Here is an 18267-nt window from a genome sequence, read left to right as displayed (position 1 = left end):
CGTAACATCCTGAGCAAATAGGCTGGCTGGTTTTTGGTTTAGAATTCCTATTGTCCTCAGCTTCTAAACATTGAGTTAATAAATGCAGTGTTTTTATTTACTGTCCTGTAAATGTGAAGCTATGTTTTTAAAAACCTTTTTTTGCAGGTTGAATTCAGACTGATGAGCTTTTATGTTTTAAAAAAAGCATAGCGAAAAGGCATTAGGGGCAGTTTCTAATTTTTCAGATTTTGTTTGCTTTGTTAAATCTGTTCAGTTCTGAAAAAGAAAATCATTAGGTCATTCTTGAAGTATACCCATTAAGGTTTTTTTCCAAGAATGAAACAGCCTTCTTGTTCTGTGAGACTTCTAAAGGCTTCCCAGAACGGTCCAGATTCTTTCAATTGTCAGGAGTATCTTCTGAGAACCCAGGTAAATCATAGGTCAATAAAGATATTTGGCTACATTAAGGATAAAAAAACCCTCAAAATTTGGAATGTTATTTGATTGCTTGCACTTTAAAAAGTTGAGTGTTGTCCGTATTGCAGCAACAGCTCTGCTGCATCCTTTCATTCATGCCTTTTAATAAGGCTACTAGGATTCTTTTAGATACGGAAGATCTGGCCAAGAGGGAGTTGTCATCAATTTTACTATCAAAGAAATACGGTACAAGTGCAGGCTTCAATTTTGCAATAGCAGGAAACCACAGCACATGTTTTCTGATGACTTCATAATGTTTGGTGCTTTCTAATGCAAGAAGGACCATTTGGTCACTTCTTTATTGCTTGCTTCTCTGCTATGTCTCTTAATTCCATAACTGAAAAACAAACTTGGTTTCGTGTAACAATGCAGTAATTTCAGTACTATCTTATACTGACAGAAACCAAGTGGAATTTTAGAAGATAAGCTTTTATTTTTTAAATATGGAAAACCTGTTCTTGAAACAAATGTTGATTATTATATTTTGTTATGTTTTGTAAATTCTTTAATATTGCTACTGTCAGTTTTGAGAACATGCTGAAAAAAAGCCACTCTGACCTGTTGAGGGAGCTTCATCCGTAAAAATAATCTATCCTTACAGCTTCCCTGTTTTACTCTTTTATATAACATAATTTTCATCTTTGTGACATAAAATGTATTCAAGGTTGTGCTTTGATTCAGTTGTAATTAATTGGCCTTGCAGTTGATTTGTATTTCTCTGCTGATAAGGAGAACAAAGGTGTAGGTAAAAAATTGCTTCCTCTCCTCTTGGTTTATATTACGCTGTGTGTCTTGAATTCTGGAAGGTAGGTGCAGCTGTTACTTTTTGTACCTCACAATTCTTCAGTTTTTACTGAGTAATATACATGATGTTTCTGTCTTTGGTAAGTTAAACTTCATGGTACCTTAATATCTGAAGCAAAGTATCCAGTGATGTTGTTTTTTGAAGCTTAATGTGCAAATTCAGCTTTTTATTTTTCCTTTCCTGGGGAAAAGGGTCGTCAAAAATATGGAGAGTTTTGGAAAAAAAATTTGAAGTGCTGTTTTCTTCATCAAATCTGCATAAGACTTTGTTTTTTTAATCAGAGTATCTGCACTTCATTTACAACTGAAATCCATATTAACAGGTCCTTTTATCTGAAAAGGTAACTTGACTAAACCCTGCGCCGCACATCATCAGGGGTTTTTTTTAAATTTAAATTATAAGGATAGAGAACAAAGCAAAAAGAGATTGTTGTAGCCAAAGTCATCTTTTTTTTAATGACTTAGGACTTCAGTAAGTGACTGGGCCTGGAAAGGAAATAAAATGTAACTAATTCTTTTTAAAATTTGCTAAAAATTGTCAATCAGATTTTATGCAGTGTCATTTTGTGAGGACAGCTGTTGTAAATTACATTAACTTTTATTTTCCTGATTCATGGAGATTATTATGAAACATCGGTATAACTCAAATGGTTCATTGTTTCTAAGTAGGACATGTACACCTGGTGAAGCATAAAGTATCCGTATTTGCAAAAACATTTGCAGACAGTATATTATTAAGGTGTAATTCTTTATATAAAACTATGGGGTGACACCACACATGTATACTGTCATTTTGTTGGTCGACTTCATTTGTATGAAGTTTCAATATTAAAATATTTTTCTCTGGCATTCTTCGTTTAGAAGTAGATCTGGCAACAGATCTCTCTCAAGACACAAGGACAGACGCAGATCAAGAAGTCCCCTGAAAAAGCGTTCTAGATCTACAGAAAGACGGAAATCAAGAAGTCGCTCTCGTTCTCGGTGAGATCTGTTCCACAAAATGATACTGAGTTGATACAATGATACAATACAGAGTTTTTGAAAAAAATTTAACAAATCTTTTAGGTGACCATAAAGGGTGGAGTCTCATCTGTGGGGCTAAAGGACAGAAAGTAATATTTAATACTGAGTGTGGTGGTCTTGGCTAGGATAGAGTTAATTGTCTTTCTTGTAGCCTAGATGGTGCCTACAGGGGTTAAATGATCATGCTGAGGCACCTGAACTTCGATAGTCTCGTCTACATTTGTACTTACATCCAGGCTGACTGAAAAGAGGTAATTTTGTCAGACTACAACCAATAGTTAAGGAATACCTTGTGTACCTTGTGAACCTACAAAAAAAATGGATACTGCTTGTTTGATGTGTATCTGTTGAGAAGGTTGAATTCAGACTGACCTTGATCCTATATTGTGAGAACATGTATATAGTTCTTGTGCATGAGCTTTTGTTTTCACCTTTGATGTTCTCATATGTCAAACAGCAGGAACAAATGCACGTGTCTGTTGTGTGGCATATATGTATTTCAGGATGTAATATGTGTGTATTTTATCTAGTTTATTAGTTTTTATGTCTGATCATCTAATTATTAAACTGTGAAATTTTAACAAGATCATAGCACAATTTTTTGAGCAATGAAGTAGAGAATAAACTCAAACCAAAAGTGCCTGTGAAAATAGCTTAATTAATATAAGTCTTGGTATGTTCTTAGTTTCATTTCTGTAATTCCCTTGATTCATTTAAAGGGAGATTTGTACTTGGGTTGTGCAGCTGCCTCTTGCTTTTTGAGATAAGAAGTTTTGTGGGAAAGAGAGCTGTAGATCTGTGGACCTATGTGGAAACAAAACTAGACTATGTAGCCAGCTGGGTTTTATTGGTGGGTCCTTTCGATTCTCTTGTTTCTCTTTTCTGGAGCTTCTTGAGACATCTGCTCACTGGAAGGGGCAAGTCCAGTGAAATCTCTCTGATAAATTAACTAGAAGACATTTCTTGAGAGGTTTTAAGGCTGGTGTCGTGGGGACTGTGTGCTGTTTTGTCTTTATGATGTTACATTCCTTCTCTGAGACTCCTAACAAAGTATTTGACAGAACCTAATGGGAATCAAAGTTATTAGGTCACAGAGCATACAACAGTCTGCTGTTTATTTACAGTTGAGAAGATACTGCCAAACACTTCTTCAGTTGGAGGACTGTTTGAGTGCTTAGGACCTTTCATGTGTGAAGGAGTCTCTTAGAATCTGTGAAAATCTAGAATAGATACCAATACCAGATAACTTCTGTCCATCTGGTTCTCTTTTACCCAATAAGGCCTGCTAATGAATTTCTCCTCTTGTGCTTTCTCCTGTTTTCTCTCTCTGAGCAATTGTTCTTTTGTCACGTGTCTCTGTACTAGAGAGGAAAGATGGAGTCTTGCATTTTCAAATAGTCCTATACTATAATGTAATCTTCCAGCCAAAGTTGTGAGCTAATTAGTTTTTGTTTGACTTGATGATTTGAACATCAGATGGAATTTTCCTTACTGTTCTTTTTATCAGCATGTATCCTACTTCCTGTCCCGAAGAAGCTGCTTTCCTTTCTTCTGTTTTTACTGTATTAGCAATTTTTCAGTAATTTTCAAATTCCTAATGACATTACAGATAGCTGAATTGTCTTGAGTTTTGATCTTACATTTGCCTTTTAAGGGTATCTGGTGGTATTTTGTCCGTGTTTTCTTTTTATTTCTATGAATTAAGTGTTGTTGGACTTCCAAGCAGTTCAAAGATACCTGTGTGAGACAAAACTGTAGAATATAAAGACTTCTGTCAGTCAGCTGTCTTTATTCTTTTGGCAGTGACTAATCTGAAGGTCATTTTGTGTGGATATATTTTTAGTGTAGAGTGGATTTAAAGATTGTAGAGTTTTGTCCGTTCTCTGACAAAATAGAGACAATATATATATGTATAATTACATAACTGTGAGGTGGAGAGAGACATAGTAACATCACTTGGAAGATAGTGGTTTGATTTGGTTTTGGCCTCCCTTTCTCCAATTTGGTTTCCAGTTTTTTCCTAGCTGTATGTAGCCGTATATTTCCTAGCTATATGTAGATTTCCCTCATCGTGAACAGGGTGAAAAAGTAAAATATTGAAGAATTACTATTTTTCAACAGAGACACTTTATCTTGATGTATACTAAAAAGTTAGTTGTAATTCTAATTGGAAAGTTTGAAGATTAATTAATGGGTTTGTGTTTGGCTTTTCACAGGGACAAGAAAAGAGACAAAGAAAAGATCAAGGAAAAAGAAAAGGCCAAAGAAAAAGACAGAGACCGAGACAAGGAGAAGGATAGGGACCGAGACAAAGACAGGGAAAGAGAGCGAGATAAAGAGAGAAATAGGGAGAAGGACAAGGAGAGAGATAAAGAGCGAAGCAAAGACAGAGAGAGAGCCCGAGACAAAGACAGGGACAAGGATAAGGACAAAGACAGGGACAGGGAAAAGGACAAGGAAAAGGAAAAAGATAAAGATAAGGAAAAAGAAAAGGAAGAGGTAGATCAGAACAAAGAAAAAGAAGATACTGAGAAAGAAGGAGAGAAGGACAGAGAAAAGATTAAGGACAAGGAGGGAGATAAGGACAAAGAAAAGGACAGAGACAAAGAAAAGGAAAAAGATGGGGATAAGGAGAAGGATCGAGAAAAAGACAGAGATGATAAAAAGAAGAAAGATAAGAGATCCAGAACACCCCCAAGAAGCTATAGCTCTTCAAGAAGATCTCGTAGCTCCAGCAGGTTTGTTTAGAATTTTTCATGCTTTTTTTTGACTTGTCAGTTCAGTGAGGCACCATCCTAATTTTTATGTATTGATATCACCATGTCTCTTATTAAATAAATATGTATTATTTCCATTCTGTAGATTTTCCTGTAAAGTAACATCTGTAATAAAATGCTCTATATGATGCCTGATAGAACAGTTTCTTGTTGGGCTGCTGGTGCTTGACTTTCACATAACCATATTATATAATCCTTGAGGACAGTAATTGGGTGATTCTTGTGCCATTTCTATATGTTGGAGACAGCCAGAAGTTCTGGCCTACAGCACACACATCATCTTTGCCCTGATGAAAGTTTGAGTCAGTGTTACATAGTTCTTTCATTACTTACGTACTGCAACATTTTGGTCTGTAGATCTTGCAAACAGTTGTTCCATAGTACTTGCTACTTTTTGGCTGGATGGCTGAACTGCAGGAAGCAAGTGTATTGCTTGGCTGGCTAGCCTTTCACAAGGTGAATATATCTCTGTTGGAAGAGACAGAAACCTTGTTTATCTGACTAGATGGCCAGGTATAAGTTAAAAGTGACGTTCGTTAACGTTACTGACTGTAAGCAGGAAAACAATAAAGTTAATGTAGATGTTGGTTTTGGCTCTGAAGGAAGATTAACTGGCAGGAAGTCTGGATAAATTCAGTACAGCAGAAAGAGGCTGTGAGATTATAATCAACCTCTGTAAGCAAACTCAGGCATATTCTAAAAGCAGTGCAGCTAAGGTAAGTTCGGAAGCATTGGTGGATAAGGTCCTTTCTGTTACATCAGGAATTAAAGTTCAGTAGTATTGCATCAGTTTTAAATACCAAATGATACCTGTAACCTTGAGATAATGAAATTCTGAATGAATTGCTAAAGTTCTACCTATACTAATGAAGTTCTGTTATCATAATTTCACTAGACAAAAGCAGAATTCCTCTAGTCCAAGCTCATAGAAGGTAAAAAAGGGTGAAATAGTTTCTGAACATTGTGTTTGTGTTATGAGGTTTATGGGAAAAATACTGTTTCTTCTTTAAGCATATGCAGCTTCCTATTTACATGCGTGGAAGACCCACACAGAGATACTTCTATCAGCTTTGAAACCATTTTTTTCGGTTCGTAGGCTTCAGTGTAGAATTGGATAAGTGCAGAAAAATACATGAGTTTCAATATAGAGCTTATATAGGACCCTTGGTGGAAAACCAGGTTCCTAAAGCCAAACAGCAAGTGTAGTTAGCTGGCTGTAACCAAAAGCTCATACTTTAGTTTGCAACAATTTTGTTCCCCCTTAAGAATCCTACTAGTTAAGAAAGTGCTACGGAAAGGCTCCAATGTCATGTACTTGAGCAAACAATTCTAGTGAAAATTAGTGCATCTCTTCTAGTGCAAAGTACAAAACTGTACTTTGATATGATACAGATATTGTTAAACGAGAGCAGTGTTCTTTTGAAGCTGGAAGATGAGAAAATACACTTTCTATTATGGATTTACAATTTTTTTTCAGATATAACATTATCCTTAGAACATCCATGCAGAGGCCAATACTGGTGAATGTTGTTATCAAGATAACATAAGGGCTTAGATAGTGGGACAGAGGGCATCCTTGGCAGCTTTGCAAACAGTAGAGTGGGGAGAGGCTGGTCCATCATTCAGAGAAACTTTAGCAGGTGGGAGAAATGGACTGAGAGTTATGGAATTGAACAAAGAGAAAGGAAAAGTCCTACACATGTGCGGGAATAATGCCATTGCACCAGTATAGCAGGGGGACTGACTGGCTGGAAGGCTGGCTGGCAGGTCCTTGCAGCTAAGAAGGCCAGCAATGTTGTGAGTAGGTCAAAAAAGGAAATTCTTTCCCTCTTCTGGTGAGGACACATTTAGAATCTTGTTCTGGGCTTCCCGTTACAAGAGACATGCAAATATACTGGCGTGAGTCTGGTGAAGGGCCATGAAGCTTATAAAGGGCTTGGAGCTTCTGTCATACAAGGGAATACTGAGGAATCTGGGACTCTTCAGCCTGGAAAAGAGAAAGAAAGCTAAGGAGCGTCTTAAAATATGTATTAATATCTAATAAGAGCATGAAGAAGACAGAGCCAGCAGAGGCCTGTGACAATTAAGAGGTGACAGGCCCATATTGACATATGGGAAATAAAGGGTTTTTTTTCCTAATGTTGACTTTGTGGTTTTTTTGGGCAGACTGGAACTAGTTACCCCAAGGGATTGTCTCCTCTCTCCATGGAGATAATAAAATCTTACTGGATATGGCCCTGAATAACCTACTCTGGTTTGACCCTCCTGTAAGGTGGGGAAGGGATAGGTAATTCCAACCTCAGTAATGTCATGGTTCTGGTTCTCTGAAAAGTAATTCTGGATGGGTTGGGTTACAGTCACAGCTTGCTTTCAGTGGTCTCTCTTTGGTGGTTGACATTGCATAGTTTAAATGGTTGCAGGCCTTTCCAGTGAAGATAATTCAACCATGAGGCATTTCAATTGCCTGAACGTACAGTACAGCACTTCATTCTGATCATTTGCCTGATAAATGTAAAATACGGGGCAAACAGTCTTCTTTTTGGAGAAGAGGTGAAGGTGGAGTAGGACATACGGGACCTTCTAAGAACTAGATGGCAACTGACCTTGCTTTGCTGACATACAGCATGCAGGTACTGGAAATAAGATGGTTATTTGTGATTCCTAGCTGTAGGAAGAGACAGACCAGGGGGGAAGAGAAATCAGGGAAAGGAGCTATCTTACAGGCTAGCAGAACCAGTAGCACCAGATGAGGTGCATAATGTTATTTCTGTGTATGATTGAGAGACATGGGATCACTATCAAAGTATTCAGAACTTGTTTTTCTTAAATTCTGCTGTATTAGTATTGTGCAAGAGAGTTAATGAAATGGGTGCGCAAAAATCTTTGTATGGACAAATGCAGTGAGATACAGTTCTTCAGCTTGAAATAAGAGCAGCAACTGAAAATGAGGCTTCATGAATAAGCAGTTTCTAGTTTGAACACAATTGCTAAAGCACTTGGTTTGCAGGTATGTATGCTGGAAAGCAGAATAAAGTGGGAATGTACTCAGTGTAGCCGAAGTGACAGCACTAAGAGAGAATAATCAATTTCCAGTATCGTCATTTAAATAAAGGTGATGATAAATGTGGAGATGTTCAAAATAAAATGCATGTTAACTAGTGAACAACTGATGTAGTTACTGTGTTATTTAGTCCACAATTTTGAGGCCATTTTATATTTTTGTTTATCAATCACACTTAAAAGCTTGCTGAACAAAATACCTAAGAAATCTTGTCCTGTGCAGCTTCAGGAGGTCTCTGTCTTGGTTTTGACTGAAAGAAAGTTAAATTTCTTATTATCAGCTGGTACAGTGCTGGAGTTTTCTTATTGATTATTCTCCTCCCCAGTGGCATGGGGGTATGGAGGTTGAGGGGCAGTGGGGGGGCAAAAGAAGGCACGGAATGAGCAAATGCCACTCTGGATTTAGTTGCCATCTGGAGTTAAACCATGACAGTTCATTTCTGACTTCTTTTGTTTCCTCACCAGTCCCTTCTTTGTTCAACCTTGTCATGCTCTGCCAGGCTCTGTGTTTTGAGAGTTGAGGGAAGAACACATTAGTAATTTAAACAAAATAAAATAATTACCCTAACAGTAATAATTGTAATGGAAAGTACAGAGAGAAATAAACCCCAAGAGAAACAAGTCATGTACTACACAATTGCTCACCCCTCATGGACCAATGCCTAGCCCATCTTCCAGGGCAGTCTGCAGCTCCCAGCCAGCTCCCTGCCTATGGTATGGAATATACTTTCGACCAGTTGGGTCAGCTCTCCTTGCCATGCTCCCTTCCAGTGTCTTGGGCACCTGCTTGCTGGCAGAGCATGGGAAACAAAAGTCTTTGATTTAGTGTGACAACTAGAACATCACTGTATTACCAACATCATTGTCATACTGAATCCAAAACACAGCACCGTACTGGTTACTAGAAAGAAAATTATCCTGGCCAAAACCAGGACAGTCACAGTAAATTATATTGTCAGAGTGTCAATCCATGTAGTGATACTGGCCATAATTTAATGTTTCCTTTTGTTATTTATCAAATAAGTTTTGTTTTCTTGGCTTTTCTAAATATTGAAGATTTAAGTATACACAAATTGCAAAAGGTGTTATCCATAAATGTAGCTTTTGTGCTATATCTAGAAGTAAGTTTTAAATTTCCCTATTTTTCTTCAATGTTCTTCCAGTCTGCTTTTCCTGCTGTACAAAGAGTTGATAGGAAAAAAATTGTCTTATTTTGACAGATGGGTTCTGCATTTATGTTGAATGAAGTTGTACTGGCTCAATTTTTGCTTTAATTTAATGTGTGCCTCAGTATAAATGACCAGTTATTTCATGTTTTTGTTCTATTCAAGATCAGTATCCATAATGGCAACTTCAGGAAACTCCATATAGCTATGTAAAACAGCTGCTTTGTAAAACACTTCAGGCTTTTCCGTGTGTTACGGAATGATGACATTGAGTTTGCTAAGCAAGGACCACAAGACAAACAACAGAATTTATTTATCCTGATTTTGACAAGAGCTTGGGCTTCATTTTGCAATATTTTCTTCTAAACCAGCTAATTCTAACTCATATATTTAGGAATTAAATTTCAGTCAGGTTAAACTGAAGTTGCAGTGATCTGCAGATTGTAATGTTACATTTTGAGATTCATACTGTTCAAGTTACACCATTTGTCTTAATATGGCACTTCATTCAATTGAATTATTTTCCTGACTGAAGAAACTTAACTGGATTACTGAATTCAGTGTGTTTCCATTGTTATCAAGTGTATAAGGATTTTAAAAAAAAAATTTTGAAAGGACACAACTTCTTTTTTCCTACTTGCAGCCTTGCCTTTCCCACTAAACTGAAGCGTACAATTTTTTTTAGGTGGTACAGTTCATATTCTGTTGGTAATATAGACTGTTAAATTCAGTGAATGTGTTAGATCATTGTAAGAGCTTTCTCTTTTTATCTCCTTTGAGTTTATTATTTTTGGGTTTTGATGATCTTGAATTTCTTGGTCCTGTAGAGAAAGGCGTAAAAGGAAGAGTAGAAGTCCCTCCAAGTCTCCTAAAACATCAAAAACAGCAAAAAGGAAGTCTTCACGAACTCCTTCTCCAAGAAGGTTGGTTTGATGTAAACATAGAAGTTAATGATGAGTAAAGAAGGAAGGATTTATAGTATTTTCACTGTTCTACTGCCTTTGCATTAAGGATTTCAGATTATTTCAGTTGGTCAGTATGATTCAGTTTTAATTTAAAACTAACTCAAAACTTTAACCAATTTGAGCTCTGGTATTCTTTCAATGACATAGTTTCAAATCAATCAGCATTGCAAATTGCTTCAAATCAATAAAATCCCTTCATCTGATACAGATTCATTCGCTTTTTTCTTTGCAAATACAGTGTGTACTGGGCATGCAGTGTTTAGCTCTCTTCAGCCAAAAAAATCCCATTGTCTTCGTGAAGGGCTTTTTTGTTAAATTTTGGGAGGTTTTTTGAACATCCACGCTGGGAGTTTAGTTTGCTGTCAAGTGGTTTGAAGTTTGTTGTAGTTGGATCAAATCCTAATTTGAATAAAAAATTTCTGAAACAGAAACAAGAAAGAAAAGAAAAGAGAAAGGGATACAAATAATGAAAGAAGAGAAAGAGAACGGTCCACTTCCAAGAAAAAAAGTAGTAAAGAAAAAGAGGGAAAGGAGAAATCTGACAAAAGCACCACTACTTTGAAGGTAAGTTTGTGTGACCACGTGATCAGCAGAGTGAAGTGGTAATGAAGCCATTATTGAAATTCTCTCTTTCCTTTTTCTTTCTTCTACTCCTCCCTTCTTTTTTTCCTGTTCCTTACCAAATCAGTTTGGGTTTAGTATTTGCTAGTTGGGGTTAGTAGTCCAGTTTAAGTCTACATGTTTGGACTTCAGTTGACCTGTAGGAGTTTGTGTGCTTAGGTTACAGAAACACCTTGTTTCTCTTTCCTACTGTGTGCCCTATGTTAAGACATGCCTGGTTCCCTACTCCTAGGAGCAGGCAGAGCATTAACTAATAAGCAGTATTCAGCGGTGGCTTGACTGTCATATTGAAAAGATTACTTTTTGAATAAACTCTCACTGCAGCTCAAACTCTCCCTCACTGATTTGGTCCTGGTCTGTATATTGGATTCTATAGGAGTGAAGTTGAAGAGTTGTGAAAGAGTGGTATAGGATTTTCCCCTGCAAAATAGAAGGTACTAGAATTAAGAAAAGAAACGTCTTCAAATTGTTTAATCTTAGAATTTGAATAGCAGCACACCTTTAAAGAGTAGTTCGTTGTGCTCGGAGAATTACTCAGCTGTTACAAAACAGCTTGTTTAGGTGACTGCTGAAATGCTTAAGTATCTTACCCAAGAACTCCCTTAAAATGCATCAGATACCTGACAAAAAAAAAGAAAAAAAAATTTCTATTTTAAAAGTTCTATTTAAAAAATGTTGGTGAAATCTTAATTTCTGGAGCTATTTCTCATACATTCTGTGGTGCTGCTTGTTCTGTTTTGTCTGACTATAGTTAATAAAGACAGATCACTTTATGGCATAATTTTTTGGGTGATGGGTTGCTACAAGTGCCTAACTTCAGCCCACTGAAAAGAAAGCTAGTTTTAAAAAAAGAGGGGGGAGGGGGCAAAGAAGCTCACACCTCTATTCTAAAATTTGCAGAGACAAGATAGACATGTAAAAATTGAAACAAAAAAATTACCAAGAGTTGGTTGGAAGTCATAGCCTATAATGCTACAAATATTATTTTGTTGTCAAATAATTTTATCTTTGGTAGGACAAAGATAACAATAAAGAAGATCAGAATTCAGAGACTGACAAGGAAGTAGACAATAGAGATACGCAAAGGACAGATGAAGTCAAGCTACAACAGAACGGGAACTGTCAACCAAATGAAGAAAACCTCTCCATTAAAATGGAAGAGGTTTAAAGCAAAGAATGGACTTACAATTCAACTAAGGAATGAAACCCAAAGCATTTTATTTCCCAGAATGAGGAAGAAAATGTCAAAGCAATCAACCTGAACCTGTTGATAGTACTAGTAGCTCCTCCAATTCTTGTGATAGCTTTGTTGTCTTCTTGCTGTAAAGCAAGATAGCACGGACCAGTAGTTATACCATGAAAAGGCAGATGCCATCAGAACTATTCATCTCTTGAAAATCCATGCTTTTCCATGATGGCTGTACTTGTAAAACGATTTATGTTAAGTTTTGCTATAAGGTGTTACAAATAACTAGAAACTGAAAGATGTAAACCTGTACTTCCCAAAAAAAGCTGAAGATATGCATTGAAGGTTGTTTAAAATACTGCTTGTTGATGGCGTTTGTATTGTTTTGCCCTGTAGGTTAAAAAATCCACAAAAATTTCAATGTGTGCTGTTTGATGTGCTTGAAAATGGTGCATAAATATACACACTTTCTTTCCTAGTAAATGACAACTGTAGGGAAAGGGGGTTTAAGCATAAACACGGTTTTACTGTTCTTATGTTAAATACTCACAGATTAGTATGTTTTTCATTTGCTCACTGCTTGAGATTCTTAGGGTTTATTATTTAAAATAATTTCTTACTAATATCCCTGAAATTAATATTTCTTTTAAAGTGTTTGAACAATGCATGCGCTTTTTCTGTTCCTAAAAGGAACATTGCCATGTTATAGGTATTAGGTTAGCTTACAGGGTTGTTTTGGAGTTGTTTGTTTTGTTGTTTTCTTTGTCCTTAGAGAAGTGAGCACATCTATATGATGATACCAGAACTTACAGCTTTGTTTTGAAATGTACTGCAGTGTGTCTGTTCAGCTGAAAATAGTACAGGTGCCATTAAGAAAATTAATTTTTCTTTTTCGTTAAAAAAATATGGGAGCACAAGCAGAAGCTTTAGTGCCTTCTTAAAATGTGGTATTTTCTAGAAATGTATATGTGCTGTTACACATTTTCAGCTAAATCTTATTTGATCTCTCTTGCTACTTTGCCACCACCATGCTGTAGACAAGAATGCAAGTGACTTGCCAGAACGATTGTTTGATTCACTTGTTAAAATACTGAAGCTCCATCTTTTTTTTTTTCTTAGATTTATAAATAAGAGGAAAGATGTCATTTGGGGACCACCACTGTACAAAAGTAGTAGCGGAATACAAAATGTGCTCTGATCACCTGCATCAAAGAAAGTCCTTAAGACATTTAATATACGGTTGGATGGCCTTAATTGTTACCTCTCTGTTATTTTCTCTGATACCTGTTGGGCTATATAAAAGGAATGGCATGCAAAGAAACAGGGGATAAATAATATGAGGAAGAAAGTTCTAATTTACATAGGGCTTACACAGTAGAGATTCTTTTTTCATTTTTTGTGGAGAAAGCATGTAAGAAGAGAAGGACAAAAGAACTATTTTCGTCAAGGCAAAACATGGCTGTGTTCTCTGAACTAGTTTAATTGGTTACCTGAGATTTCTGATAAGTTATACTTTTAAGACATTATCATATCTAAAATCACGTAGATTATTTTTAGTACAACTTAATGCAATCAAATTACTTAATTGCCTTACCTCATGGGACGTGTTAATTCTTTCAGTTAAAATAAAAAATTGAGTGTATTGGCTATTTGCTTTCTACTTGTTTTACTTTTCCTCTGCATAGTTAAATTTTTTCAGTGGAAGGGAAGCATATTACAGGGAATGAAAACTTTGCCCAGCTCCTAAGGTAATGAAATCCAATTTGATTGTGAAGCAAAGCTGCTTAATCACTCCGCATTTTTGATAACATTTAATGTTCTTACCACTGTGTACATTTAAGACAACAGAAAATGCTTTACCATGTAAAGTATAGAACAGCCATTTTTGTGATTTTAAGCCACATGCTGTTGGCTGGTAAACAGCTAATTCTAATAAAAGAATAAAAAATCTGTATGCTTACAGGAAGACTGTGAAAGATTGTGTCTTGCAACAACAGCTGTCTTATTTATGATGTGTAAGTAGCATAGAGCAAAGAGATTGTTTGTATACTTGTTATCTTTGGTACCATTTCACTAATAAAATAAGTATTTTAGAGGGAAGTTTCTGCTGGTACATACTTTTTAAAGGAGTATTTTTAGACCATCTAGTCTTATTCATAGAGCTTTTTTCATCTGAAATGGGGATACTAGTGAAAATATATATGTATTATTTATGGTGTCTTTGAAAAGCTAAGTTTCTCCTTTGGGAAGAGCTAGAATTCTTTCCGTGTATCATGTTTTAGCTGGTATTAGTTTGATTTCTTGAGTTTTGTTAGCCTGAAATAGCATATCTCTGTGATGTATCAGTTATAAAATATGTAAAGGATTGTGTACCCTTAGCTGAGAAACATGCCTTTGGAAGTTAATAGTTATGAATGGCAGCCTTAACTTACTCCTAGCTATTTTATCCCATGTCTGAGGTTATATGCAGCACATTGTTACATTGTGTGTTCATTATGATTCCCTTACAAAAAGTGTCTTGGGGTTTTTAGGGTTTTTGGTTGGTTGGTTTTGTTGGTTGTTTTTTTGTTAAGGAAAAAAAACAACCAAAACAACCAGCCACCAAATACACACATTTTCTCCCCTCCTCAGGTCATGTTTTCTTGCAAACACTGTATTTTCTGGTTTTGCTTTGTAAATACAGTGCAGATCTGTGAGGTAGTTATTATCTGTCCCTTCTTATCAGGTGTTCCTAAAAAGCCACTCCTGGAGAACTGTTACTCTGTAAAATGCTTATCTCTACAGAGGGTAGCTCACTTATAAACTGATAGCATAGCACAGTAATAAAAGTTCCATCCTGCTCCTACAGGATTGAGTGCATCATCCACTTCCATAGGAAGTCCATTGCCTTCATCATTAACAAGCTTGTGTGCTGAGCTGCTGTGTCAGATCATTTGGGTTTGCACTTTATAAATAGGTTTAACTTGGGTGGAAGTTTTGAGAACAGCATAGTTCATGACAGCTGTATTGTTTTACACATAGTTTCATCTGAATCAGCCCTTACTTGAAAATGTAATTGCTCAGAAGAGTGATGATCTGGTGCCATTTTGCTAAGATCACATAAAGCACATAAGCTGCCATTACTACCCATAGCTATTTCCCAACAGGATTCTGGGTAGCAGACAGGATTTTTCTTTACGTCCTGAAAGAAGAAGGTAGTAGAAGAGAACTTCTTGGTGGATGAAACAGGATGTTAAAACTCAAGATAGAGGTGGCTGTGGCTCAGATGATTTAATCAAAGTCAATGGATTTAGAAAGGTGTGAGGCATGGAATTTTATTTGCAGACACCAATAGTAGTATGGTATGTAAAGAATTCTTAGATTTCATGTCGGAATTGGAATTGGGGATAATAAAAGCACTTGGTTAGAAACTAGAAATATCTGAAGAATACTTGGGAAATTGTTGAGATGTGGGTTTTGCCTATTCATTAATCACCTCCTAATTTTTTGGATGGGAGTTTCAGATAGATAAATGTGTCTGAACAAGGTTTATATTAGCTGGCTGACAGCAACCTATGCACAGCTTCGATTCTGAAATGAGTTGTGGACACTTCCGTGTATTTACTCTGCTGCAAGGAAGTTAAATTCGGTAGTCTGTAGCATGCTTTGCATTGCTTGCTACTGTTCTCTTAGTTACATTTAAGGCAGTACCTGAATTACTTTGAAACTCTTCAGATCTGTTACATAGTAGCTTCTTTCAAGCCTTTAGCTTGTACTGGTATTTTGTAATAGTTACTAGATTAGGAATTACGGGATTTTCTTTTGGTCTAAGAAAGAGCTAGTTAAGTAAAGCCTGCTTTGTATGTTATAAATTACTGTATACGTATTGCCAGTCCTTATTTAGTTATTTTTCATTCATGTGTGTGACCATTGCAAACAGTAATGCCATAGTGGTATGTGTATTGTCTACTTTTAGGTCTGAAGCATCTCTGCATCACTTCTATAATGAAACAAGATCAGAACTCGTGTTGTTAGAGGGAAAAAAAAAATCCAAAATAATCTTGAACTTTTAAAGTGTTAGTGTGATAATAGCATTATAGTGGTGAAACAATCTTTTAAGATGTGAATTGTGAATCATTATCTGGGTCATATGCCACTTGGTGGTAGTTTTCCATTTTATAGCAATCAAATACTGCCTTTGGTGTTATAATTTTAAAAGTGAAAATTAGTGGCATAAATGCTGAAATATGTAGATGTCTAAAATCCTGTCAATCACTGGACATTTAATCAGAGAGATGTAGTTTTCCCACCAGAGACTGGAGTGTGGAGAGTATATGTAGATATCATTAAGTGTTAGTGCCTAAAGAGAATCTAAAATTTAATTTTGTTTGCTAATACATAAACAGAACAGAAAATTTCAGCTTGTACTTTAGCTTTATTTTTATATGTTGAAAAGTATAATTAAAATTATATTGAAACTAAAAGCACTGTACAAAAGGATTTTTTTTAATGTAAGAGAACCCCACTTTCCTCTGTTTAATTTTAGACTTCTAAAAAATGTCATGGCATGCAGTGTTTATTTCTAATTCAAGACTGCCTCATTTGTAGGTATGTCCTATTGCAGAATGTGAACACATTTAGCACAAGGGTTTCTTTTGTATTCTCTTCAATGTAATACAGTTTAATAAACGTCCCAATATGTGGAGGCAGCAACTTTCCCTCTAGTTTGAGGAGATGAAGCTGTTAACACTGCACTTCTGTATTGTTTGGGTAAATACTACAGTTGAGAAGCTATCTACCAACTTCAGCTTTCAGTGTGTTCTGAACATGTGAACTGTTACTATCTAAGAGGGCAATTCTTTTTTTTTTATTGTCATGACAGTTTTAAGATAGTTGAGCTTAATACAGGAGAACGGACAGCAAAAAACAGGGGTTTAGCTCTTTATACTATTCTGGAAAGTTTCAGCTTACACTTTAAAAAAAAATTGTTACATTTTTTATGTTCAGCTAGTGCCAAATTTGATGTGAGATCAGAGATTTTTGGTATACAAAGTGTATTCTCTACTAATTGTTAATGAAATTGTTCTTTTTCCATTGAAAAGGCTGTATGTGTCTTTTTTGGCCTGAAAAACTTATCTGCAATAGTAAAAGAATAATTTCATCTCTCATGCAGTTCTTGATATCCTTAATGAGACTGCCAGTTAACTAGCTTTCTTAGAAGATGTTGCTCTATTCTTTCCCTAGTGCAAAGATTTGGAACTACTAGTGCACTGATGAGTAAATCTTGGGGCATTTAGAAATTGCTACTTTGAAAAGCCATCGTTTACATAACAATCAAAGGAATGACTGATTTGGCCCAGAAAGATCAAGAGAGTAATTTAAATTTCACAGATTATGTAGCCTATCAGCAGGTCCTTTCTGGTATTTTCCCCGCTGATACGGGAGCTGTGTCTAATTTGTTACTCACAAATCGCACCTATCACAGTCTGGGTTCACATATACCTGAGGAACCTAAGCACCACAGCAGCAAAAATACTATTTTCCTTCTCTTAAGTTTGATATTTCTGTTAATAATGTAGGTATTCAAAGTTTAATTACCAGGTAACCACACTTGTGCTATGTTGGTATATTTTTGCATTAATGAAGCAACTATGAAAATGGTACGTGTAAAGAAATGTTAAATGCTATTACGTTGTTGTTATTTTCATAAATAAACCATGTCCCAAAGTTCTAATGGTGTCATAAACTCACTTCCACTAAATTTAGATGAGGTACAACAAATGACTGTACAATTCTCTCTCTTCTCTGTTTTTTTTTTCTTTTTTTTGTAGGCTTTATCTGCCCCAGAGTGAAGTGCTTTGAAACTGTTTTACTGATACTGACAAGAGTGTTAAAGGAAAAGTGATAAGGGGTTAAGTAATTGAATATATCATCACTGTTCAGTTACAGAGGAGCCTTCTGAATTCCCTATCTGGGCAGGGGATTTTCTTCTGCAGAGGAAACTACCATAGTTTCACCAGAGAGAGAGTCTCACTTTCAAATGGTAAATTAGTAAATGTGACTGTATAGAAGACTATTGCAAAGTAGGAATCAGGAGTTCAAGCAGAGCTTCTGACATTAATGGTACTTATCAGTTTATTGCCATGGATGTTTTCATACCAAAATTTACTTCTCCATGCAAAAGCTTCTCAATTGCTTTATATAATTTGTTACTTCTCCATGCAAAA

At 36.0% G+C, this 18267-nt stretch overlaps 1 protein-coding gene across 2 annotated transcripts in view; it reads left to right on the top strand.

Moving 5' to 3' along the window:
* Positions 1–17758, top strand: part of SREK1 (splicing regulatory glutamic acid and lysine rich protein 1) — a 36485-nt gene extending 18727 nt beyond the window's left edge. For both annotated transcript variants that reach the window (XM_082301907.1, XM_082301908.1), the window contains exons 8-12: positions 2125–2244; positions 4503–5024; positions 10117–10212; positions 10683–10818; positions 11891–17758. In XM_082301907.1, coding sequence (XP_082158033.1) covers positions 2125–2244; positions 4503–5024; positions 10117–10212; positions 10683–10818; positions 11891–12043 — 1027 coding nt within the window. In that variant the 3' untranslated portion in view covers positions 12044–17758. The remainder of the gene's footprint in view (positions 1–2124; positions 2245–4502; positions 5025–10116; positions 10213–10682; positions 10819–11890) is intronic.
* The last annotated feature ends 509 nt before the right edge of the window (positions 17759–18267 follow it).

Source organism: Coloeus monedula (genome assembly GCF_965178545.1).
Source record: "Coloeus monedula genome assembly, chromosome: Z".
NCBI classification, from domain to species: domain Eukaryota; kingdom Metazoa; phylum Chordata; class Aves; order Passeriformes; family Corvidae; genus Coloeus; species Coloeus monedula.
This window is presented reverse-complemented; position numbering and strand designations above follow the sequence as displayed.